Source organism: Chlamydotis macqueenii, chromosome 2, assembly GCF_036417535.1.
Source record: "Chlamydotis macqueenii isolate bChlMac1 chromosome 2, bChlMac1.mat, whole genome shotgun sequence".
In the NCBI taxonomy this organism is placed as follows: domain Eukaryota; kingdom Metazoa; phylum Chordata; class Aves; order Otidiformes; family Otididae; genus Chlamydotis; species Chlamydotis macqueenii.
The window spans coordinates 122,637,836-122,657,379 of record NC_141557.1 but is presented as its reverse complement, the minus strand read 5'-3'; the positions used below and the strand labels follow the sequence as shown (position 1 = coordinate 122,657,379).

The 19,544-nt window shown below is 39.7% G+C and overlaps 1 protein-coding gene across 8 annotated transcripts in view; it reads right to left on the bottom strand.

Moving 5' to 3' along the window:
- The window catches only part of LYN (LYN proto-oncogene, Src family tyrosine kinase), a 55,030-nt gene that overhangs the window by 24,067 nt on the left and 11,419 nt on the right, over positions 1-19,544 (bottom strand). For 4 of the 8 annotated variants that reach the window (XM_086740826.1, XM_086740829.1, XM_086740830.1 and 1 more), the window contains exons 2-8: positions 6,875-7,011; positions 5,622-5,670; positions 5,424-5,529; positions 4,973-5,071; positions 4,759-4,862; positions 3,365-3,514; positions 1,933-2,085 (exon numbers count right to left, since the gene is read on the bottom strand). In XM_086740826.1, the coding sequence (XP_086596952.1) occupies positions 1,933-2,085; positions 3,365-3,514; positions 4,759-4,862; positions 4,973-5,071; positions 5,424-5,529; positions 5,622-5,670; positions 6,875-7,006 (793 nt within the window). In that variant the 5' untranslated portion in view covers positions 7,007-7,011. Of the gene's footprint in view, positions 1-1,932; positions 2,086-3,364; positions 3,515-4,758; positions 4,863-4,972; positions 5,072-5,423; positions 5,530-5,621; positions 5,671-6,874; positions 7,012-15,007; positions 15,068-19,544 lie in introns of all 8 variants that reach the window. The other 4 variants (XM_086740827.1, XM_086740828.1, XM_086740833.1 and 1 more) reach the window with 3 other exon arrangements.

Below are 19,544 nucleotides of genomic sequence, written 5' to 3'. Positions count from 1 at the left end.
CAGTGTTTGTTGATACCCTGCCCTGCACAGCTGACCTAAGATGTCTTTTCCAGCTGGAGCGTCCCTGGTTCCAAGATTAACCACGCTCCTGATTTGAAAGGACCTGCGCCATGCAAATCAGCCTCTCTCACTTCAGAAAAGAAGCAGAGAAGAGGAAACACGACCATTGCTTTCACAGTACATTAATTTTTCTCACAGTGCAGCAATTCAGATGGAGGGGTTAGGCCCAATTTAGATGGTAAAATAATGACACAAACAAGAGGAAACATCTTGAACCAGAAACACCCTTTTAAATTTTTATGCTTTTGTAGCTTGCAGAAGTAGCCACTTCCCAAAATGATCTACATTTTCAAGCAGGTGATTACCCTTCTGCCCCAAAGTATTTCATAGCGTTTCAGTGTCAGTTAAACATTTCTTCAACTGGTTTATGAGACAGAAAGAAACTGCACAATGGGTGACACTTGTCTTAACTCCTATGCAAATTGTCACTCATGTATATCAGAGACAGAGGGGTTTTTAAGCCTTTTCATGTGAAGGCAGATAAAAGGCTGAATTTGGCTATATTATATTGTAGAGATGTGCTGCTTGCATTTTTTACACAATTTATATAAAATATTCCAGCTATGACTGAATTAGAGCTCTCTGTTTGACACCGTAGCTGTGTGTGGCATTTGCCACTCAAGCAGCACCACTGGGTGCTTTACTTTCCTAAACGCGAGCATCTCTTCAAAGCAATGACGTTCTCCTCAGCCTGCCACACTCCCGTGGGTCATCAGAGACCCCTTCATAGCTTTCCATCTTCTAATAAGTTTGGGGACACACTTTTAAGTTGCTCAGAAATGGCCTGCCTATAGAATCTTGTATAACAATGATAATAACAACATTTCTATTATTATAATAACAATTTTATTACTATTTAAATATAACCTCCAAAAAGGAGATTCAGGGCAGAGCTGAGACAATGATCTGCCCTGAAAAAACACCATAATGAAGACTTTGGGGAAAAAATTATAGTCTACCTCAAATAAGATGGTAACCAGTCGCAAGTGCATAAGTAGTGAATAGCACACAGAACATGCAATATGGAACCCAAAGAAATACTCAGATCCCTGAACAGACAGCATTCAAAAGCAAGAGGATTAAATATTTGTGCAGAATGTGAGCAGACAGTGGCCATAGCCCCTTCCCAAGGGAAGTCACTGAGGCTCAGGAAATAAAATTGTTTATAAGCAAAGCTAATTGTGGTTTTAATAATTAATGCTATCATTTTTTTTTTGCCAGGTATATATTAACATTTACAACTTGTAAGTCTTAAGGTACTTTCATTATTGGGGACCTGCATGATAGTTCAAGATAGGGGGTGATCAATCTCTAATCTTTTTACTACCTAAGTCACCTACTTTCCCAGCAGCAATCTGGCAGGCAATAATCTTGGATTAAGTGTCCCCGTTTTTCACCCAGTACGGCAGTCCCATGCATTATATTGCAGCCTCTTCTTTACCAAGACACAATGAAAACTCTATACATAATTCACTAAAAGACAAGATTTCTTTCTGTTTCAGGTTCTTTACCACTTTCTGATTTGAATCAAAGTTCTGAGATGCCCACTGATTTTGAGAATCAGGAGTCACATCTTACTATAATCTTTTACTTCCCCCACAAAACACGACCAAAAAAACCCTGTTGTCTTCAATCCTCTAAATTACAGTGCTTACTCACTATTTTTTTTTCTCCTTTGAAAGACACCAAAGGAGTTGTTTGATGATATCAGATGCCTTCCCCCTCACAAATCTCTCCTCACAAGAAGGTATATTCGGGGTTTGACTGTGCTGTTTTACAAGTATATCAGACCAGGTCCATGTCCACTGAATGACTTTGAAATTACACTTCTTTCAGCAGATTTAAATACTCTTTTCAAAGGAATAAACTTACCCATCCAGACTTCTCCAAACTGACCAGCTCCAAGTTTCTTCACTAATTTAATTGATTCCCGTGGAATTTCCCACGCATCTTTATCCCATGGTTTTTGAGGCTTGGGACTAATACAAGCTTTTTCCAACCTTCTGCATAAGCCATCTGATTGCTCTGGTTTTCAAAGGAAAAACAAAATACAAAATCCGTTACATTTCTATGCCTCATGACTTGAGACAAACATTACTTAATTGCAGGTGTGCGCTAACCAGCTCAAAATAATCCTCAAAATAATCAGATGCTTTGATCAAAATGTAACCTTTCTGGTGGTTTCACATAACTTTAAGCACCTCTGAACTGAAATTTGGTACTCAGAGACAAATTTAATACAGAAGTGTCACATGTATCTGGGAACCATCAGATTATTACGGGGTTTTAGCACAATTTTTACCAAACAAATACTATATAAGATCTGATTACTGACAGAAGGTTGATGAAGATACACACTGGAGTTAGGCTTGGGACCTGTATTCTGAATTCATCATTAAATTTTCTTGCAGCGTTGTTTCAGACACATGTGCATGCAAGCATAAGTAGGTCATCATTTTTTTTTCTCCAGACACTGACCAGCTATGACTTTAATATAAATGTCAAATAATTCTCAGGTTTTCCAGCTGTGCCAAAGAATTACCACACATGTCTAATAACTCGGAGAAATCTCATGGCCAAGTCCTCAGTGTGGCTTTGAAAAATCACTATGTGATCTTCTGTCCTACGTTTTTCATCTGCTCTGTCTTCTCATTTACAAGCCTAAAAAACCCCATATTTTGGAGCTATCCACCAGGAGGTTACGCAGAATGAAAGGTCACTTCTGTAGATAAAACATAGGCAGAAACTTGTCCCTTCCTCCTCCTTTTTAATTTTTAATAAATGTATACATTCTGCGTGGGTGAAATTTTATTTCTTTGAAGTCAATGGAATTTTACTTCCTTCAAAATACCATCAAGAATAAGTAAATACATGATTTTATAGGAAAAATGTAAAAAATTACACACTCAACACCATATACAAGAAGACATTCACAAACCTGTAGGTATTTCTGCTAATTGTGAAAACAAATTTGCTTCAAATATGGAATTAATTTATTTACAATGCAGGCAATTCTTACTATAGCTTCATATTGTCATAACTTTGATGAAGTGTTTTATAAAGCTGTTCTGTATTTCACAGTGGTATGCCACAGAGCAAGCAGTCTTAGGTCTGATTATGGTAACAACATTACTCGAGTTCCAACCAGTTTTACTTTATCTTTGATAACATGCATGTTTGGGTTACTTAGGAAAAAAAAAAAAAAGATTAAAAGGTTTGAAACAAAACAAGAAAGCATTTATTTTCCTTCACATGAAATGATGGCTGCATCCTATTAAGTACTTCACTAACTGATTTAACTTACTTTGATAATGTTTGATCATATCATTGATGTTGGGAAAAGTTATTCTTGGAGAGATGTAAAATCCTCCATTGTCTAGACTCCTAATTTTGTAGTGCTTAATAACATCACCATGCTGTGGATCATAATCTCTTATGGAGAGAGAGTAGCTGCCTGTGGATAAAGAAAGAATTATCATTAACAAACAGGAAAAGTCTACAGTGTCCACACATATACAGTTCAGCCTCACAAAATCACCTTTTTGTCAGTTTTTCTTTTTACTCCCTTATTTCCTCAAAAAGCATTTTGCAATCAACAGGAGGAAGTTAGCCAATAGCCAGTCCTGAACCGGTCACCAAAATGCTTACAGCCACACTTTCCTTTTCAATCTTATTCAACAAAATCAGGAGTTCCATAATTCAGGCAGCTTCACGTCCAACGCCCACTTCTGCAGAAATTCTCCCCCAGTTCGAGTGGAACTGGCTGGGAAAGCAAGGCCAGGGCTCTGACGCTCCTCAGGCAGAAGCTGAAATTCGGAGATCAGCGTTTTGGAAAAGGAACATGCTGGATGTCATGGGCCAACTAGCAAAAGGATAGTTTGGAGATGGCTTGAGGCACGCAGGATGGAGAGTAGACCTGTTTGTCTTAAGGATCCTAACCCCAGCTGGAATTTAAGATGGGGTGGCAGAGCATCTACCCTTAACTACAGAGCTCTTCATTTCTTCTGCTCGTACAATTCTTGTTGTCCATTTTCAAAGGATAAGAAACCACCTCATCTCCTTCTCTCTCCCCGCACGCAGCTCCAGTGACAGAAGGAGTAGGAAGAAATATTTTAGGGGTACTTTGCCTTACTCTCAGCAGCCCATGTTGAATTTAGGAGTCTTCCTTTGGGAACTTCACTTAGGAGACTTCATTTAAGAGCCCAGAAGCAATGATATGGGCCCATTACAGAGAGCTATCTAATCAAGAACCTGCAGTGTTAGGGCCAGAAAAGCTACCCTGTGGAGAGGACAGACAAATGATCTGCTGAAGGGATTCAGGCACCTTACTCTGGAGGATGGAGTGTTAGAGTACCCAGTCAGGCTGCTTTCAGAGTCCAGACACTAGGGCAGAACCTCCTATGCTCTTCTCAAAGTCCCAGCTGAAGAGCCTGGAGACTTCACTAAGCTTTTCAGTACAGAGAGCTCTGTCTACAGCACAAATCTTCACAAAAAAAAAGCTTTTTGAAAAAAAAAAATCACACTACAGAGCAGAAGTGCAAACCCTAATTACGCGCTAACTATATTATAAAACTTGTACCAATGGGACACACTGGGACTTCTCCACATCCAGTGCCACCTGATGCCAATTTTTGTGAAGACAGACTGTATGTTTTTAACTCTACTGTCAATCCCAAAGCAACCCACCCCAAAGCCTACCTTTTAATGTTTCGCTTTCTCTGATAAGGAAAGCTCCAGGACTATTTCCCGGAGCCAGGAGTTGTCTTTCAGCATCTTTTCGGGTTATGTCTTTGAAGAACCATCTGAAAAGTATTTTGAAGAGTTAGGACCATTTCTCTTCCCCCACCCACAAATGATACACCATCAAGGTGAAGGAAAAGTTTGCCAGTATTTAGAGCCTGGGAGAACTTACTCTTCTGTTTCCAAGGTGTTTACTTTTGCTACATAGTTGCTGGGAATGAAGCCTTCCTTCCTTGTCGTGAGAGATTTTGCTCTCCACCATTCTCCCAGTCTGAAAAAAAGAAACAACAGTAGCATTCACGGGACAGGAAAATGGTAAAGTGTTATTTGGGTTCCACTGTGCTGAGAGCTCTGCCCCCCCTGGGGAGAGAAGCAGCGTCTTTTTTTTCTGAACTCAAGCCCCCCGAGAAGTCCTTGGCTCTGTCGGATTGATGTTTGGTCACTGTGACCGAGGGCAGCTGCCAAGTCCTACCAACAGCTCCACATGCAGTTGCATTTCCACATGTAAGGGAGCTCTCTTACCATTAATACACTCATGTTATGAGTAGGATATAAAAAGATCATAAAGGGAATTAGATGAGTCCAAAGAAAAACTACAATAAAATCAGTACTATCATACTTACTCCTCGATAACTTTCAATTTTTCTCCTTTTTTGAAGGACAAGTCATCTTCATGAATGCCGTCATAGGGATACAAAGCTACCACAATGACTCCATGCTCCTCTGTTTCTAGGAAGGTAGAAAGCCAAAGGCACAGTCGGGTTATTTTGCAGGCTGACACAGGCATAGCACGCAGCAGTAAGATTCCTATGAAAACGTACCTTCATTGACAAACCTCTGTCCCGGTAAGAGCTGTGCTTCTGGATTTGCCTACAATAAAATGTGTCTTTAATTAGGCAGTTTTAGATCTTTGACAATCTTACATTACAATTATGTATTATTCAGTTGCCTTGGTATCATCTTATATGTCTTAAATTAAAAGGAAATGTTCCAGTCTTTTCTCACCATTCTTCAAAAGCAAGTTACAACATAAAAATATTGTAAGTCCCCACTAGATTTTGAATTGAGCAGCTCAGATCTTGGGAGGGCGTGACACGAGCTGGGGGGAGGAAGTTCACAGCTTTGTGACTTCTGCTGAAGAGGCTTTAGGCAGGGCACTTTAACGGGACAGTTACTAACATGTCACTGTCATGCTAAAGAACTACAAGCATAGCTATGTTGCTAAGATTCTGCAGGACAAAAAATAAATATAAATGGTAGTTTGTGATGTGTGTAGGTTGACTGAGAGTATGCTGAGTCCACCGTGTCAGCTGATGAGTTGGGGGAGAAGGGTGTCCTCACACCCGTGGAGAGCACAGCCCCCAAAGAAGGGCAGTCAGGAAAGATGGTTTCCTCGGCACAGGAGAGAGGGCGGGGGAAAAAGGTACCAGTCAACCTGCAAAAAAGCAAACCCACGCGGTACTTGATGGGATTCCCCTTCCCAACACCCTTCCTTTCTAATGCCAGGCAGCACACAGGGAACTGCCATCAGCTTGTTCCCCCCGCAGCACAGCGCTGCACCCTCCGCTCCGCTCCCCTCCTTACCTACACCCCTCCTGCAATGTCGAGTAGCGGCCTTCAGTGAGTAAAAAGGAAGTTGACCAGAGCTGGTAAAGAATTGCCCATGATGACTTCAGCCTCTTAAACTGAAGAATCAACACCTGGATCCCATAGCTACTAAAACCCCCAAACCAATGCTTTTAAAAATGGTTTTAAACTACTTCAGGTTTTCTAAAGTTACCTAGCATTCTTCTACAGACATAGCTATATCTAGATCAAGCGTCGCCAAAGATTACTGTTTTCATGCGGAAAACAATGGCAAACAAAGTAATTAAGTAACAAAGTGTCAATTTATATTTTTTTTATTTCTTTAAGTAGTTATTCATTGAGGGTGAGCTGCACAACACTGAAAGTCCAACTGTGGAGTAATGATTATTTGAATTTCTTCATTCATGTGCTTTGGATTCAGATTTAAGTTATGCCAGTCATGCTTTGATCTTGCTAGTGGAATTCTCCCCTGAGACTATCTACTTACTGGCCTTTGCTGTTTATTGGACGTTGGATCCCTCACATAAATAGTTCGTTCAGTTTTACGTACTGGTTGATTCTTCAAATCTAGCCCATCTCCATGCAGATTGTCTTTCCTTTTTGATTTTATACATCCCATATTTCCTGTTGGAATAAAAAAGGTATTAAACAAAAACATTATGCCATAAACCAAGCCATTTCCCATGCAAACATCTGGACTATGCAGCAAAAACATGCTTCCTTTTCATACACGATAGATGAAGGTTAGCAACACAGGCTGAAAGCTCTTTTCTGCTGCAAAGGAAAGAAATGACTTCTTGTCTCAATCCACAGATGAAGTAAATATTTCAAAATAGTTATTTACTATTCCAACATTTTCAGATTTATCACATTTTTCTCCCCAGTCCTCCCTGCTCCGAAAGCCATTACATCTCTCTGATGCTTCTGTGAGCTTCAGAATAGATACAACTACTGTAGTCACGACTTCTTTCTGTATGTTTTAGAGAAAAGGCTGCTTTGAAGGGTGAAGGAAAAGATTCCAGTCCAAAGGATGAGAACTGCAGCTGGAGTTAGCAATGCCTGTATCTCCCCACTTCATTTCGCCAGTCTAGCAGGGAGCTCAGATTCAAGTCCCTGTCTCACATGAGGCTGATGACTTGTGCAGTCCCAGCTCCAAGGCAGATAATGCTGCTACTGTGACCTCCAGTAATGAATCTCCTTGTTCAAAGCGGCCTGTTACAGCAGTCTAAAATAGTCAATGTGTGTATCAGTGACGGCAAATCACCACACAAGTATTTCTCCTTCAATACAATTTAGAAGGATAATCCTTCTCTCAGGATGTGCATCCATGCCAAATCAGACGAGATACAGCTGTTAGCATCTGCATGACTGGAACCTGACTGCTAATCCCATGATGTAATTACATAGGACTTCAGCAAGCATATATCTCTATATTCCTTCCTCAGAGGAGAGTAATTATACTTACTCTTCACAGAATCCACTAGGAATGCTTTTCAGACCTCTTCTTCCTTCCTCTCTCCCTCCTTTCAGGTCAGTGCTCTAATGCTAGGTTGACAGTTACATTTTCCCTTGCAGGCACACACTCTCACTCCTCCCTTGCCCTAATTAATCTTTAAAGCCAGTTCTTTGAAGAACAATGTAAAACCTAAAATGAGAGCTCAGTGCATATATGGGCCCAAGTAAACCAGCACCGAGTAAAACACAGCTGGAGAAGCTAAAGCAGATTGGAACACCTCACTTTTACCTTCATCTCTAGAATAGAAAAGGTGATCAAATTAAACAGTTAAAGTAGTAGAGGTGTCCACTTGCAGACATAAGTACTTCAATGGACAGTGCCTTACGCACCCTACCCCTGTATGTAGGAAAATCAGCCAGATTGGGCTGGATCCATATGAAGACTTGTACTTTTGTAACAATACTGATAATAATAATAATTCTAACTGACTATAACAATAAACCAAAGCCACAAGCACTTCCACATAGCAGGTCTCAACTTTCCACATCACCTTAATTTAATGTCCCATCCTGTCATTGAGGAATCACCACGTAATGACAGACGCATTGTCTTATCCATGGGCTGAACATTTCCTTCTAAACATGAGAGTAGGGTACTTCCTCTCCTAGCATTTCTGCAAATTATCTGTCACCTATCAGCAGCAAATCTCAGGTGTCCACAAGATTTCAGCAGTGATGCAGTGAACTGTGATACTGGTTTAAAAGCAGCATGAAAGCTCATCGCTCCCCTTCTCGTCTTCTCTTGAGATAAAAATAAAAAGAATCGTACAGAAAATCAATAGGCACTGACCAGGCATCATCATCCCACAGAGGCAGAGAATACATTTTCGTCTTCTTGTGTATCAACATTTCAGTGTTCCCATACTCCTTTGAAGGCACTGGGGGGCACCTTCAGCCTGGATCTTCCCTTGGAAGCAAACATCTTTAACGCTTAATTTCAGTTTGTGAAAATCCCTTTGGGAGATTTTTCCAAATTCTCAGCTCTACATGGGTTACACACTAGTTGTTTTGAAATACCCAGAATAAGTTTTTTTTTTGTGAATACATAGATGACTCTTGTTCTGTAGTTAATGGTTTGTAGGAAATTTCTGGACACCCACAGCCAGGCTGGTGTTTGCACGCTCATCCCAGACATCAGGAAGACCAGTGTTTAATTACCTGCTGCATCTGCAAGATCAGGTATGTAGCCACCTAAGTGCTAACCTTTTTGCTCTTGAGTAGCTCGGCTTCTACAGAACAAATAGCTAAAGTAGAGGACATACAGTAATTTGATCCAAGCTGTCAGCCAAAAATCCCTTTCCCTATTGTTGTAAGAAAGTTGAAGATATCTTTAGAGACTGCAGCTTGCCCAGTGCCTGTGTAAACTCAGAGAAAAGCATTTTTACTCATTTTACGTGTTCTTTTGATATTGTGAAATGAAAGATTTTTTAACTCTTCAAAGGCTGCAAGATCTCACATTTCTGTACAAGCTAGCCCTCTGTAAAGCTATGTGAACTGGGTTCCAGACTGCACATTTAAAATTCTGTAAGGTCAATCCTATGCCCAAAGCAAATGTAACTGTCTTGGTTTCAAATGCTTCTGCTCAGTGACTGCTCAGTTCATCTGCAATGCCAGATGTACTTTTTTTTCTGCAGCTTAAAACACAAGAACAGCTGTAACTTAAGCCTGCTGTGAGGCTGTGCTGGTGAGCTCAAGGTTAGCTTTTGTGACAGCAACAACTACGGAGCAGTAATGCCAAGGTGCAGGTGTCTACACAGAAGTCTACTCGATGTGATGTGAAATCACACAAATACAGTATGTGAGATAACACATGTGATGGCACCAGACAAAGTGAAGATCCTGAACCTCACTGTGAAGCACTGGTTTGTTGGTTTTTTTTTCCCCTTCTGGAGATGAAAGCCCATAGTCCTCACAGGACTTAGCTAGGTCTACATTAGCAATAGCCCCAAGAAGTGGTGCTGAAGCCCATACCTGCTTCACTCAGGACATGGTTCAGTGGACATGGTGGTGTTAGGTTGATGGTTGGACTTTATGATCTTGGAGGTCTTTTCCAACCTTAAAGATTCTATGATTCTTTCTATGATTGCCCTGTTGACTCCAGTATAGCCCCAAGGACTGAACATTCAGTAGGAGCAAGATCATAGCAAGGGTCTAGCTAAAGGTAAGCCCTGAACTGCATCTTCCTAACATAGTCCTGTTCTTGTACTCCAACTCTGCTCCACAACACAAACTTCAGCCTAGCAAGTGGGGCCAACTGATTCAGGAGTGGGACCCCAACGTAATTAAAATGCTAATGCAGACACATCCTGAGAATTTTAGCTTCTTTATAAAACAAGCCTCTCGAATCTTGCAAAAGAAACACATAAAAATATGCAATAACAAAAAGCACATATTTAGCAGTTAATACATATCAATATAGTTAAGTTTATGATATATAATTTCATAGAATCATAGAACGGTTTGGGTTGGAAGGGACCTTTAAAGGCCATCTAGTCCAACCCCCCTGCAAGAAGCAGGGACATCCCCAACCAGATCAGGTTGCTCAGAGCCCCATCCAACGTGGCCTTGAATGTTTTCAGGGTTGGGGCATCCACCACCTCTCTGGGCAACCCGGTCCAGTGTTCTACCACTTTCATTGGAAATTTTTTTTCCTTATATCCAGTCTGAGTCAGCTTCCTTATATTTTAAAACCATTACCCCTTGTTCTGTCACAACAGGTCCTGCTAAAGACTTTCTCTCCAATTTAATATTTAATTTTCTGACCTCATGTCATTTCTAAACAAGTATAGGCAGAGAATGGATACAAAGCATAAACAAAGCTGAAAAGCTTTTAAGCAGCAGAAACTGGATCAATGAGCATCTGTTCTTTTGATACGGTGAAACTAAAGATTTTTGAACTCTTCAAAGGCTGCAAGATCTCACGTTTCTGTACAAGCTAGCCCTCTGTAAAGCTATGTGCACTGGGTTCCAGATTGCACATTTAAAATTCCATAAGATCAGTCCCATGCCCAAAGCAAATGTAACTTGGTTTCAAAAGCTTCTGCTCAGTGACTGCTCAGTTCATCTGCAAGGCCAGATGTATTTTTTTCCAGCATGGTATTATATATTTTTAGTGAAATGTGATCTGGGTCTTTCCCAGGGTTTTGAGAGTGATATCAAAGTAAAGATTCATAGGGCCAGTATAAACAGCAGGCACTGACGGGAGAGTTTCAATCAACACACATTGTAATGGATTTCAAAGGACAAAATGCTATATCATTACCAAACTTCACAAACAATCAAGCCTAGCAAATTACCCAGACAAAAAAGAAGCTTTGAAATACAAAATGTGTGTGCGCTGTGTACATCTTTTCTAGTTCATACAGTAGTCATAAAGAAAATCGGAAGGGAGGAAGTTCATTCATGCATAAATAAAATATTTCACTTGGTGTAAAATCTTTATTTGCATAGCTCTTTGTTGCTGTATCACAATGAGCATCAAGGAAGCATTTTGGGCAGATATAAAGAGAATATGGTAAGCAAAGAGCAATCCAGAGAGTGCAACTTTGTTACAAATGAAACTCTGTTATTGTTCGTCAGAGACAAAAATAATTTAGACATCAGAGGAAATGCTGTCAGCCCCTGCCCAGACATTTCCCATTCCAACAGTTTTGCAATACAGGAGACACTACTTTTCATCCATGCTTTTCATTTATTGCCCTGTCCACACCTCTAGACAAGAAAGATAAACATTTGATTAAAAGAAACTCTATATAACACAGCTGCTAACTTTTATAAACAGATATCCGTAAGAACCATTACACAGAGCCTCTGCAGCAGCTTGCTCCACAGTCACCGATTTTGATGTCTACAGAGGCATTCGCCTTGAATTTTCCCTCTGAATCCCCTATTTCGTCTTGCTACAGCAGCTCAGAACAGATTATGGGGGGCTAGTGCAACATTTTCCCAGAGTTGAAAGCTGCTGTCTATGTCCAAAACACTGCTGCTTTCTCTGCCTTTGCTCTATGAGCAGCAACGTGTCTAAAGCCACAATACTTCCTACTGCAAGCAGACAGGGTTCGTGTGACCATCACCTGCCCATCCACCATCAGCAGCATTTGAGGTTTCATTTCCTCCCAGCGCTTATCCTTCACATCATCTACAAAAGCCTATCTCACTTTTCATTTTGCTCACGGCCACAACCATTCCCCTCCCTGTGATTCTGTTACATGCAATATTTACAGTGCACATTAGAAACCGTTTCCTAAAAATCCCCCTGATACATCTGGCCTTCTCTTGATCGAAGTCATGTCTTCATGAAAATGATTCTCACATCCTCACACATTTTTCAACAGTTTAGAGTAGCTTCATTTTAATCTTTGCAGAAAATACAAACTTTTAAAAAGCAACTAAAATAGATTATACGTTGGCTTTTCCAATAATAAAGTAACTTTAAAAACAATTAGAACTACCACACTGAGTACACAAGCCGCTCTATTTTGTCAAATAAGTATCTGTTATTCAAAAGGACAATAATCACGTATATAAACACCAATTCTGTGGGTGGCTTAGGCTTTTAGCAGATATATACACATGTATTTTAACAGGTATATAAATAAAATACATTTGTATTCAATTACAAGGTTTATAAGCAGTAAACTCTTCAATTAGGTCATAAAATTTCTTATGCATATATATATAAAAAAGATGTTCCTTAGCAGTTTGTATGAGAGAGGCAGTGCATTAAGAAGTACAAATAAAAAAAAAATTATTAAAAAAATCAAGACTCCCAAATTATTCTGAGTCTTGAATGTTGCTCTATATTTAAGCTTCTAAATGAAAGAACAGGACGCAATTGTTTACACCTATATATAAAAAACCCAACTGGTTTTCAAAGCAGCTTAGAGAGCAGAGTGGTAAATAAATTTATTTTTTAACACCTCTTTACAAAAATTGAAAAGAATATATTTTCCCTCCTCTGTTTTAGATGTTTCATTCCAGCCTTTAATGCCAGCTGGTTTGCTGCTACTTCACAAGTTAGAAAGCCAGAGTTAACACAGTGAGGCCCTCATCAGATCTCCTGAATAATCAAGAATTTAATACTTCTCTGCATTATGCTCAAGGTCAAGGCAGAAGTATCTCGAAAAACAACCAACCTCAGAGTGCCCAACTTAGATCTAAAACTGCTGGGGAGGAAGAATGGTAATCCCAGTCCACTCAAGGACAGAAACGTGTTACTCAGTACCTTCACCCAACTTTCTACATCATTCAGCCAACTGCTCAAGTTTCCCATTCCATTAAAAAAATTGAAAAAATCTTAAATTTAAGGCATTAACTTATCTTAATCTTTACCGTTGACTTCCTCTCTATGTTGACCTGCTTCCACATCATCTGTGGTACCTGAATGTTGCAATGATCTTCTATACATTTATTATTAGGACTATGAGGAGGAACATCTCTGAGGGGTCTGGGAAACCTGGGTTCATTTCTGACCGATCACCACATGGTTCAGAATGGCAAAGTGACCTCCAAGGAACACAGAGGAGGAGTTTAATTTGAAGTGTAGGGCTCAGCAAAGCCTCACCTGTATTCCTCTATACATATTTCCATAGGGCCAGTGAAGATGTGCTACTAGACTGGAGTGAGAATAAGAGTGAGAAAAATAAATTATCTGTGGCTGTGAGTAATGTGAAAGAACTAAACTGGAGAGCAACTGAACAGAAAGGGATTCCTATTTCTTGTCTCAAAAATGATCAGTTTTGATTTTGTTCAGCCTTGTTCTTATACCTGCAATTAATTACATATATAAATATATAAAACAAGTACATATTAATATATATTATATTATATATAATATATATAATGCTATAGAATGATTAATATTATATAAGAATAATAGTTCTGTAATATAATTATTAACTTATACATAATATAAAATATATATATACACATTTAAATTTTACTGTAAGTCCTGACTGCCTGGTAACTTCCATCAAACTAGACTCTTGCAAACCCAGAAATCCCGGGTCAGCTCTTATCTTGGGCTTGTTTCACTTCCTACATCTTGTTTTTGCACTGGAGACCAAGGAGGGGAACTTAAGTAGCTTGTTCTTCCCTTGCCTTTCTGCTGAAACGGTTGTTCATGTCTCAGTCACTCCTCGTCTTGGGTATTTTAATCTCTTTTTAAATTTAGCTTATTTCTACAGGTCTGGATGACATCATCTCTATGCCTCCCAAACTGAACTTATCCCTTATATGACAGACATATACATGGGCATACATATACACACACAGAGGCACAAATCGCCATGTGTTCCCTGCAATGCATACAAAAATGAGCCTGTGTAGTTAAACACTGAGTAGATTTAGGCTATGACAGACTTGCCCAGTGCAGGCTCATGTTGTTCTTGTGATGTGAGAAGCAGTAGTCCAGCTGACAGCATTTTTTAAAAAAGGAGAAAATTTGGGGAATTCTTTAGCTTCTTCAACCTTCTTTTGGCAAAAGGTGAGAGAAAGCTCAAATAATTATTTTGACATATATAAACAGGCAAAGAAGAGAAACAGTTAATCTCCAGTGTAATCACCAAACCCCAAATATTACTGTAGTGGAAAAGTATGCAACGAGCACGTTACTGTGAGATTTCCTCAAACTTATTTAAGTCAAACTCTCAAACTTTCCAAGGGTGCACTTCTATCAGAGCAAGATAACAGAGCTATCTAGTTTATCATCCATGATTAGAGCACAGGACTAAAAATTACTTTCTGGGAAAGGCAGACCCATTCTAAGCAGCACAATCACATTGGACAAGCTCAGAAGTGAGTCGCCACGCTCCATTTTTAGAGAGGTTAAGGGGTGGTGGTGGGGAAGAACAAAATATTACTGCTGAAAGGTCTCAGAACCTCACTCCCCTTGGCTTAGAAGCTGTCTTGTAATTCCTAGTCTTAAGTACATTTTGGGGACAATAATGGCATTTAGCCCTTTACGCTCTTCGACAATTAGGAAGAATTCATATCTCTTTCAGCCTCTTTTCTAGGCTTTAAAGACCAAGCCCTCTCAGTCTTTTCCATTTTCACTGGTTATCCTAGAAGCCCTTATCCACATCTGTTTCAGTTTCAACTCACTCACCCCTCTAAAGGGCAGGAGGCTGGGGTTGGTCAGGTGTTCCAAGATGACTTTCAGCAATGCCTAGGCAAAAAAAAAAATGGTATTTCTATTTATTCTATCTACAGATATACATAACCCAATAAATTTATCATTTTTCATCAATCACACTAGCCTTTATAACCCTCTTGCAATCAGTTAAGGCACTCCAGTTTGCTTCATTTTTCATAACGACAAACTGTTGTCACAGCAGATTTTCCTCTCATCTCTCCAGTGGCATGACCTTGCACCCTGATATTAAATTTCTCCCCATTGTTTTGCCAGACTGCTCTTTCTGCAGGATATTTTCAGCTGCCTGTGTATTTCGAATACCTCCTAATGTCACAAGCAGACTGCTACTTTTTCATTGCAAATGGAAGTATTAAAAAAAAAAAAACCTCAATGTAGTGCTAATGTAACACCAGGCAACAAAGAGTGGTCTTGCCAAGAGTCTGGGGAAGTGCAGCAGACAGGCACCGCTACCCCGTGCAGCTTCTTTCACAATTCCTCCGTTAGCAGGCATGACCAAGACAAATTCTATTTTGTCCATGCTATCTCAGATTATTTTTTATGGTCTTCCTATATCAGTTGCAGAAATTATCACACTCTCACCTTCATGCCCTCCAACACTTATTTTCTTACTACAGGCATAAATCCATCGTGTTTCTACTTCCCCTGCAATATTCACTTTTAAGCCCTGCACCAGTATTTCTGCTTCTCCTCTTCAGAGCCCAGATTCCTGACATCAGAGCACAAATATCTCAGTTAAACCAAACCAATCTGGGTTGACAGAAACCTTTCTTGAATTTATAACCAAGCTGACTACTGTTCTCATTAACAATCTTGACCCACTCTTCCACCCTTTGGTGTCCCAGTTCCTTTCCCACACTGGCCTGCATATGGAAATCAGGGCTAGGACTACGCAACATTCATAAGTCAACTCCACTTCCTAATTTAAAGTTTTTTTTAAATCAAAGTTTGTGTTTGAACAGGGGAAAAAAAGGTGTGCTGCCATCTGACTACAGTGGAAGTGCCCTGCGTATTACATCAGATAGCAAAAATCCCCCAACAGCTGACATAAGAACAGGAAACTCCTGGTGAGATAAAATACCTAGTGTTGCTGTATTGATGTGTTTCATTGTACATATGGGAGAAAACTTTTCTCCTATACCCTCCCTCCTTTTTTTTTTTTTTTTTTTAAAAAAAAATAAACCTTACCAGTCCAGGCATGTTAGCTACTCAATAACCAACATTAATTAATTAACCAACATTGCTATACTAAATGGAAAATAAGCGACCTAAGTTATTACTCCTCAAACTTCCAAGTATGAAGTGATCCAATACAATTATACAGAAATCAGGTGCGGTCAGGCGAGATTTGAGGGTTATGTACTTCCCTCCACAGCCTTTGAAATAGGAGTGCTTTGGTAAAACTAGCTGTATCAGTTCAGGTAAACAGTTTTCTATATTCAAACAATACTAATCCACCATTCAACCTTTGCCTGTCTAGCCTTTAAGTCTCTGGGGAGAGGATGAGATTATTCAGTGCTCAGCTAAATGATATACAATCTTTGCTGGAACTCATAAATGACAGCATAACATATAATAAATATCATCATAGTTGACAACATGAAAGGTAGCTCTAATAGGGGTGAGGGGTCTTGGTCAAGAAAGAAGCATCTTCTATTTTTCTATAAATCCACCTCAGGTTTTGCCTAGATTTGTTAAAAGCTTGGTTTCATGCAGGAATTTTGCCAGTGGTAAAAAAAAAATAATTAAAATTGAAAAGAAAAAGAAAAAAAAAAAAAAGAAACACTTGTTTTTTCAAGTCCAGTTCTGGAGGCCCCAATATAAGAAGGACATGGACCTGTTGGAGCGAGCCCAGAGGAGGCCACGAAGATGATCAGAGGACTGGAGCACCTTTCCTATGAGGACAGTGAGAGAGTTGGGGCTGTTCAGCCTGGAGAAGAGAAGGCTCTGGGGAGACCTTATTGCAGCCTTCCAGTACCTAAAGGGGGCTTATAGGAAAGACAGGAAGAAACTCTTCAGCAGGGCCTGTTGTGATAGGACAAGGGGTAATGGTTTTAAAATAGAGGGAGGTAGATTCAGACTTGATATAAGGAAAAAAAAATTATCATGAGGGTGGTAGAACACTGGACCAGGTTGCCCAGAGAGGTGGTGGATGCCCCATCCCTGGAAACATTCAAGGTAAGGTTGGACAGGGCTCTGAGCAACCTGATCTGGTTGGAGATGTCCCTGCTCCTTGCAGGGGGGTTGGACTAGATGGCCTTTAAAGCTCCTTTCCAACCCTAACCATTCTATGGTTCCATGATTCTAAAATACCAAAACACATGGAAGTTAATCCACACAAGATTTTGTTAACATTGCATAATAGACTCTATACATAATGAAAATATTCCGGATTCATGTAGTCAGTATTTTTGGCACTAATTTTAAACCAAGTTAAGCTAACCATTAGGCTAACATCTGTTTTCTGACCTTATAACACTCACTTCATTTTATTACAATCATTTGCCTCAACTGCATCCTCCAGAATTTTGAATCAATATCAACAATGAATGAATTCACTTTGTCAGCCCTCAGGCAACCACATCTTCCATTTCCTCAACTTTTTTCCACTGTACTGTATCTTTTGAAGAGAGGGGAAAAGGTCAAATAACATCTTAATTTGACATAACAGAATAAATACTTCTATCAAATTCTTCAAAAGGATCATATGAAATGAACAGTGAAAAAGTGTACCAACATGTTAACCAACTTAAAGGGAAGGTTCCCAAAATACTTTACAAACTTAAGCATCATGCAAATGGTAAGTAAAAATGTCATTTTCTTAACTGGTAAAAAACCCTCAGTAATGACAAACAGCAGCTCCATATAACCAAATCTCCATTTCCAGATGAAAATTTGGCCAAACCACTACATTAAAGAGGATTGACATTTTCCTAAGTATTAGGAAGTGTCCCACTCCAGCTAGCAAACCCCAAGGACTATGTCTACAGTCCAAGTTGAGTGTATCTTTGACTCACATAATTTTTTTCAGCTTTAAATTGATGACTTTGTCCAATAATGGCAGTGTGCTAAAGTTTCAGTAGTCTAATCTTTGCCCTGAGCTTTATAGGTGTCCATGTCTACCAGTAGTATAAAGATCTTCCTCCTCTCCCTTTTTAATGAGTGGAGTAATCACTGTGGTGTAAGAAAATGATAAACTACCCCTATAAAAAGACAGGATGTTGGAGTAAGGTCCAGGAGTAGCCCAAATGACGTCATCCTCATAAAAAGTGACATGACAGAAGGTCAGAAGGACAAGCTTCACACAGTTTTCTTGGAGAACACAGATCTGGGACCTATCCTTCTTCACTCCCAACAGTACTTGCCCATCTCCTTGCTCTCCCCTTCTTCACACACACACACTCTGCCTCTCAAAACAAGGTGTAGTTGAGAAGTGCGCAACAAGGGTTTCTACATCGGTCCAAAAGGCCTAGTTCAAACATGGTGGTTTTACTCAGGTGTTTATTTCAACATACCCATCAATGTACTTGCAACCAAAGGCATAGCCACATAAACAAATTACACCAAGTAACAAGTGGCCCTGCATGAGCTACTCTGCAGTACCTAATGTCAATGTCTGCATTTACTACGTGACACATGAAAAAGAAATGAGAGTTAGCTTCTCCTTGCTTCACTGAGCCTCAGAAGACAACATGGGACTAAGTTAGCAGCTTGCTAACGTTCAGTGAGTTTGGGGAAAATTAAGGTGTCTGTTTAATATAATCACCAGGCTGCACCCCAACTAGCTCTTCAACTGAAATTTGGCACTCTGTCCACCCCCCCCCAGAAGGCACATAGGAAGGTATATTTGCAGTAGCTGATACTTGAAACCTTTGTCTTATTCAAGTAAGGCAACCTAATGCTCAATCTCCACATGCCTGGATGAATTTATTGACAGGACATTCAGTAGGGAGAATCATTACTAACTACTACGACTAAGCGAAGAAGATGGTTATTTACGAACATGGCCTTAACTAGTTGAAGATGTTGTTGGCAATAAAGAGTCTTTTGCAGATGTGATCTCTTGCTTTGAGATGTGCCTGTAACTCAAACCCATTGCTATACTATAAACAGAACTCAAAGATCATGAAATGATCACAACGTGTCAGTGGAAACATGATGGAGAACAGCAAATGCACAGCCAACAAGCCCTGATGGAGGTTTTGAGGGTGGCCTCATAGAAAGTATATCACTTCTCTTTTGGGTTTATCTTCTATTATCAGTGTGTTTAATAAAAGGAGGAGCAGATTATTAGTGCATAACTAGCTTTTGTTCTCTCAAATTCAGGTAAGCATATCCCCATAGAATAAATCAATTCTTATAACCCTTACCTGGTTTTATGCATTCTACAATCTGCTTTCATGGAATCATAGAATCATAGAATGGTTTGGGTTGGAAGGGACCTTTAAAGGTCATCTAGTCCAGCCCCCCTGCAAGGAGCAGAGACATCTCC